Here is a 6,794-nt window from a genome sequence, read left to right on the forward strand (position 1 = left end):
AGGCACAAGAGTCAGAACTACCACCCTACAGGCACAAGAGTCAGAACAACCACCCTACAGGCACAAGAGTCAGAACTACCACCCTACAGGCACAAGAGTCTGTGGACTTTGCTCATACCCACAGCTATTCTATAAACTCAAGAATTAGAATGACTCGACTTGTCCCACACGGCCATTTCCCAATCTTTCTGAGCTCAGCCCTGAAGTTAACAGAGCCAGAGAGTACAGAGTGCCAGAGTGGGTGCAGTCCTTAGCAAGTCCAACATTTTCTGAAAAGCAATACACCTGGTGACGTTCACTCCTGTTTCCTATGCAAATCAACATAAAACATGACTTCTACAGCTTGAAAAGAGAAGCAGCTGCATTTACAAGTCGGTTACCATGGTACATCATATAACTTAATTCTCACAAATTTACATTGTGCCTCTGAAAACAAGAGAACTCTGGATTCACAGTAAGAGGCTGCCATCTACCTGACCATTGACTTTGACCCACGTATCGGTGCTTCATGTCCTTGACGCATCACAGAGAATGGCCAGGACCTGTGGGTAGCATTATCACTCACCAGCATACTGATATCATCATAAATGTCTTCATAACAAACATGGGTGTCAGGTAACGGATCTGAAACCCACTGTACTGCCCACCTCACAGAGACTGGACTTAGTAAGAATGATCAGCAGGTCCCCAGATGACTTCAGGTGCCCACTTCATGAGTTACTAATTCTGTTCAAAGGATGTTAGGACTCTGTGCCACTACTTCAGCATCTAGAAAGCAAATTTCATGTAGAGGTACCTTTGATCACTAGATGCTGAGATCTATCTATCCATCTGTATTAAAAACTCTATCCAAATACTTCTCCCCAGCACAGGCAAATGCAGACAAACAGAAAACGAAACAAAAGCCTGGGTGAGATACAGGCAGAATCTGGACACAAACCTGGAATGTGTCTCAGGCCATGCACACTGTAAGAAGTGCTCTCAAGGAGTCAACCTGATGCCCAGTTACCTGCCTGACATTCAGAATGTGCTCTTTCTCAACCCAGACGTTTAAAGAAAATCAGAGCTCCAGAGGCCTTGCTACTCAAAACATGCACCTTTCTAGAAGAGAGGCTCTCTACAAGAAAGAAAACCAAGCCGAAAGCCCCGGGCTATGGGATCCTCACAGCGCTGTGCACACCGTGTTTAAACTCATGCAGCCACGTGCCATTAACTACAACAGCATGATCCCTAGACTAAGAAAACAAATACAGAAATGGGGGTGTAGTCAGTGAGAGAACACCTGTCCAGGACACACCAGGCCCTGGGACTGATCCCAGCATGAGGAGAGAGGAAGATGCCCGAGTTCTAGATGTCTCCATCCTCTGGGACTTTCACACAGGCTGCCACTTGTTCTGGTTAGATGCCCTTCTAGAGCCCATTCTGCCACAGCTCCACAGGTGGCGTTCCACAAGACAGTTTCCATCGACAGAGCACTGCTGCTCTCCCGGTTGTCACAGCCATGTCAGACATCAGAGCACACTCATTTCACCAACTTTACTCCATTCTGTTAGGATGTGACTCTCAAACGCTGAGTTTAATGAACCTTTCTCAATCACTGATGCGGCAGTGCCTGACAATTGACACCTTCAGTCCTGGCTTGGAGGAGCAAGCCTTACCCTGGAGTTGCTGTCCAGGAGACAGCGGGAGGTGATGGTGTCCAGGAATGCCTCGTGCGCTGCAATAATGTGGTCCAAGTCCTGGGCCTGCTGCACTCTGTTCCACAGCTCATCCCAGGAGCACTCGAGAACCTGGAAGGACAAGTTGAGACTCGAGGAAGGGGCTGCTCACCTCACCGCTGCACCACAGTGCAGAGCAGGAAGCCAACTCACCTCAAAGGTGATGTAGTACTGCATCTGGTGAATGAAGTGCACCATCTCCGAGGCCAGGATGTGGCACTGGTGAAGTACCCCAGAGAACTCTGTAAAAGACAGAGTGCCATCAGGGAGGGGGTGTTGGTGCTCGTACAGACCCCTGTGCCCGCAAGCTGCCAGGTAATGGAGCCATAAGTAAGCCTTATCCAGAAGCTCTCCGCCCACTCTTGTGCTTTAGCAAAAGGACTGAACTAAGAGTACATGCTTTGAAAGAGTATGAACTTGACTTCATATCCCCAGTACCTGTGTAAAGGCCTGAGCATGGTTGAGCCTGTAACTCCAGTATTAGAGCACCACAGAAGATCTCAGAGCTAGCCCACTGACAGCCTGGGCAGTAAGGTGCAGACTGATAGAGAACACCAGCTGTCCTCTTCTGGGCTTGTTCAGTGGCTCACACATACATACGTACACACACATCACACAGCTAAGTATAAAAGTTTATTTTCTAGAAATGAGCATCATGCATAAATAGAAGCCTTATTTTACATCTTAGCTGCAACCAGTCCATCTATACCGCAAGGGATGGTTATCTCTCCCTACTCATCCGGAGACCAGAGGGTCTTGGGGTAGGCCCTAATTCAGTAAGAAGAAAAGGCAGGGATCCCAGGAAGCTGACATGCATGTGCAGAATGCTGCCAGCATTGGCAGCCAGAAGGAGCAGGAAAGGCCTCCCTCGGTTCCACAGGGAGCGGAACAGTACTGGCTTCAGTGTCATTTGAATTTCTGGCCTGAAGAATGTTTAGCAGAATTAACACCTGATGATTTAAGTGACTCAACCTGTAGTGCTGGGTCCTGATAAATTATAGCAATCTTAACAAGTGAATACTAGGTGACAGGTGAGGGGCTCTGAGGGACTGGGGCTCCCGAGGGAAGAAGACACAGCTCTAGGGCTGGAGAGCAAGGGGCACTGTGGTTGTGGTGCAGTGAGCACATTTGCTCAAGAGAGAAAAGACGGAAACATGGTCCTAAGTTAAAAACAAAACAAAAACAAACAAAAAACTTAAATTCTTCAGTGAATGAAATGTAGCCCAGAGCATACACCTAAGCCAGTGTGTGCAAACAGACTGCACACGAGTGCACAGTCACGTGAGCAGGCAGTAGCAAGTTGGACCCTAGCAAATCTGACGCGGGGTCAGGGAAGCATGCCTTTGGAAAGTGAGAGGCAGACACACAAGGCAGGCACCGCTCCTGGGCGTCCCGAGGAGGGTGCAGGACACTACAAAACTGCCCTCTGGCCATGGTGTGGCCAGTGCCATCTTCAAATCAGAGCAGCTGTCATTATCCTGACTTGCAAAGTCAAGCGCACAAACAGCTCCCGGGGAAGAGAGGTCTACAACAGCCCTTCCCCCAGGAATACAAGCGATTACTAGTCGCCGGAGGAAAGGGGAACCCTTCCTTGTTTATCCACTTGGAAGGTGCCCTTACCCTGTGCATGACCCCAGTTAAGTTCAGTGCTTTACCAACCTAGACTTCAGTGGGATTCTGCTGTTGCCTTCTCCTTCTGGGGTGAATAGACTACCCAGAAGTGTCAGGCAACAGATGTGTACAAAGAGGTTTTGTGCACAGGCAGGCAGTCCAGTGACTCGCCATGGACAGGCCCCAGGGTCCACGTGCTTCCCTGGTCAGAAGTCACAGCTCATTTGCTAGAAACGTGTCTACCTTCCTTACAAAACACCAGATTCCTGACGGCTGCCGTCAGGATCCCAGACAGATGACGAGAGCTATGTGTCCACATCATGGGTGCCATCTCCCCGTGGCTATTAGTAGCCTTCAACAAGGAGTATGCCCGTCCAGCACAGGACCCTCAGAAGAGCAGCATACTCCACAGGTGTCTCCCACAACTTGAAATTCTATCAATAAATACAGCTGACCTTAGCCACTTTCTTTGAATAGAAACAGTCCCACCAGCCAGAGAGGGACATGAGACTGTGAGTAAATAAGCTTCCGAAGTCCAGAGAAGCTGGAAGGCCCATCTTCTTTACAGAAGCTGGAAACAACTGGCAGGAGGAGGCTTATCGACCTGCATGTCTACAGGGTGCGGAGTTCCAGGACCAAGCTTGGGTTAGCGGTACCCAAGCCAGGATGGGTTTTTAGGGATGCATCTACATTTGAAGGACACATGTGCTCCTTCAAGTAGCCCCTCACCAGTACCAACCCCAATAAACTCAATGGTTTGCTAAGTTGGACTCAAGGTAACTGTTCCTTTGGTCTGTCTTGGTTCCCTGTCTAGAGTGAGCAGACACCTGTTCCCATCTCCCTAGAGAGATGTCACATAACGATGACCATGCATCTGACAAGGAGGGCATGCTTCCAAGTTCTCTTGAAGGCCTAGAACACAGTGTGGTTCTCTTCACTCAAACTAGGCCTTCTAACCCAATTCTCTAGGCATACAATTGACTTCTGTTTCCCACACAGAGGATATAGCCACTCCGTAGGCATATATTTTTACAGCCTACTTTAACGAAGGTTCAACCTGTCCTCTTGCCCACCACCAACTAGAGGTAGTGGAAAAGAAAGGTTATCAGGATACAGGGGAAGTGGACCTGTTTAGACATAGCTCTTGGGAGCAGCTGCACTCTTCACTGTCAGGCTATCAGCAGGCCAGTCCTCTAGCAAACACCAACACAACCAGTAGTGCAGTCCAGTCCATTCAGCAGCAATCACCACCCACGAAGCAGCACGGGCAGTTCAATCCAGAAGAAACCAAAGGCTCACCAACCCACCCAAGACCACTGAGGAAGCAGCAAGAAGCCGCGGGAACCTCACAAGAAGCTCTTCGGCCAGTTTCTCTCTATGGCATCACAAGCAGAGCTCAGCAACACAGTGTAAGGTGAACTGATACGTGCGTGTAAGCTAGAGAAGCAGAGCAAGGCAGAGCAAAGCAAACCAATGCTCAAGGCGTCCCCATCCCCGTCCGTGAGGGCATATTCATACTCCTCCTAAATCTCATGTGTCCTCTCATGTATCTGTAGTAAAGCAGCCTTCCACCTGTGTCTGCTTCCGCAACAGAGTCTTTCACGTCTGCTTTAGCAGAACATCATTTGACATACTGACTTTCCAAAGAAACCAGAGGTTTCCACTTCACCACCCTCTGTCAATAACACTTAAGTTATAGATGGTCGTGACCCCAGAGGAAAATACTCTGCAGATCTCCTCTGAGTTTTCACCAAGAGCTGGAAGGAAAGGACCCTGCCTCTCCTGCCCTGATGGTAACTGTCCAGGGGATCCTGAGCACAGCAGTGTCCCCTAAAACACCCTGTGTACTGGCGTACGTCACCTCACATTTGTACACACTGAGTACACTCTGCAGCAGACTAAAGGCTGGGCAATCCAGCAGGAGAGCCTATGTGCACTGACATTCACCCCAGTACTCAAACCCTGCCACAGACCCGCGTGGTCAGAGCCCGCAGACCCGCGTGGTCAGGGCCCCACACAGTTAATACACATGTTCTTCCTTCTGTTTTCACCACATGATCGACACAGTTTTCTTCCTAGGAAAACCTGTCACCTCATCCTACGAAGGAGATATTCTTCTATGGTGACAGTGAGGTTACTGGCCGTGGGACAACAGAGTTGAGAACTCGCCCCCCACCCCCATGGCTGGGGTCTGTTACCCTCATGGCCCCCGGGGGGGGGGGGGTCCTGTTATCCTTGTAGCCCCCGGGCATGGCTGGGATCTGTTACCTTCGTGGCCCCGGGCATGGCTGAGGTCTGTCCTCCCGGCAGCTCTGTGAGGCTCTGAGGAGCACAAACTTGATTCAAAGTCTTTTATCCCTGAAAATACAACTTGTACCTCTTACCCCTTAACTCTCTACCCAGCACCTGAAAACGCATACAAAATGCGTGCTTACAGAATGTTTCACGACTGGCCCAGAAGAACCGACACAATTATCAGTATGGTCTCGGTCAACACCACTCTGAGGTGCAATGAACACACAACTGTGCCCTGCTGGGTTTACACACAGCTTTACACACAAAGTTAGGAATGCCTATTCGGGGGCTGGAGACACGGCTCCATGGTTAAGAGCACTTCCTGTCCTTGCAGAGGACTGAGATTCAGCACCCACGTAACAGCTCACAGCTGTCAGTAATACCAATTTCAGGAGAGCCGACACCCTCCTCTAGCTCTGAAGATATCAGGCACTCACAGGGTGCACATATACATATGCAGGCAAATACTCATAATAAAATACAAATAATGATCCTCCTTCCCTTCTGCTTACCTAGACTCTAGATAGACTCATTCCTGGTTGTCTACTGCCCTCTAAAGGCCTCTAAAGACCTTCAGTGTGAGCCCAACAGCAGCTCTGTGGCCCAGGCAGGCCCAGCAGGACAGCTGCAGCAGGAGACATCTTACCCTCTAAACCCAAGATTTCTTTTTAAAGACATACCTTAAGGTAGCATCATGAGAGCGTCAGAATCTCCTCCACAACCCGCACACCCCTCGGTGCTGCTCTGTTTAAGGTGACTCAATCAAGTCCTATCCTGTTTATTTTCCAAAGCTTTGTTTTTAAAAGATGCTTTAAGAAGCAGCATCTTTCTGTATGTCTTGTGGGTCAGCATCCAACTGCCCTCACACTCCTCCTAACAGCATTCAGTGTGTGTGAACTACAGGCAAATGTCACTCACAAAGACAACAACTCACTGTTGGGCTCAGACTTGTCTGAGGACTACTTTGCAAATTTAATCCTGGCAACCCAGGGCAGTGACAGTGTCAGACTCGAGGCAGGCACAGAGCTGTTTTGACATCTCCTTAGATGACACCACCTTTGTAAGATGTATCATTATCAAATACATCACCACAAAGAAAGCAGCTGCCACAAGGGCTGGTCTGTGCTGCACCTCAGTGTGAAGGCTCAGTCACTCCTCAGCACCTGCGGG

The 6,794-nt window shown here is 49.4% G+C and overlaps 1 protein-coding gene across 1 annotated transcript in view; it reads right to left on the reverse strand.

The window, feature by feature from the left end:
• Tubgcp3 (tubulin gamma complex associated protein 3) overlaps window positions 1-6,794 on the reverse strand; it is a 57,490-nt gene that overhangs the window by 8,570 nt on the left and 42,126 nt on the right. Inside the window, exons 18-19 of the mRNA XM_028766303.1 lie at window positions 1,872-1,960; window positions 1,659-1,790 (exon numbers count right to left, since the gene is read on the reverse strand). Coding sequence (XP_028622136.1) covers window positions 1,659-1,790; window positions 1,872-1,960 — 221 coding nt within the window. The remainder of the gene's footprint in view (window positions 1-1,658; window positions 1,791-1,871; window positions 1,961-6,794) is intronic.

This window comes from Grammomys surdaster, unplaced genomic scaffold (genome assembly GCF_004785775.1).
Source record: "Grammomys surdaster isolate TR1022 unplaced genomic scaffold, NIH_TR_1.0 167, whole genome shotgun sequence".
Classification (NCBI taxonomy): Eukaryota; Metazoa; Chordata; class Mammalia; order Rodentia; family Muridae; genus Grammomys; species Grammomys surdaster.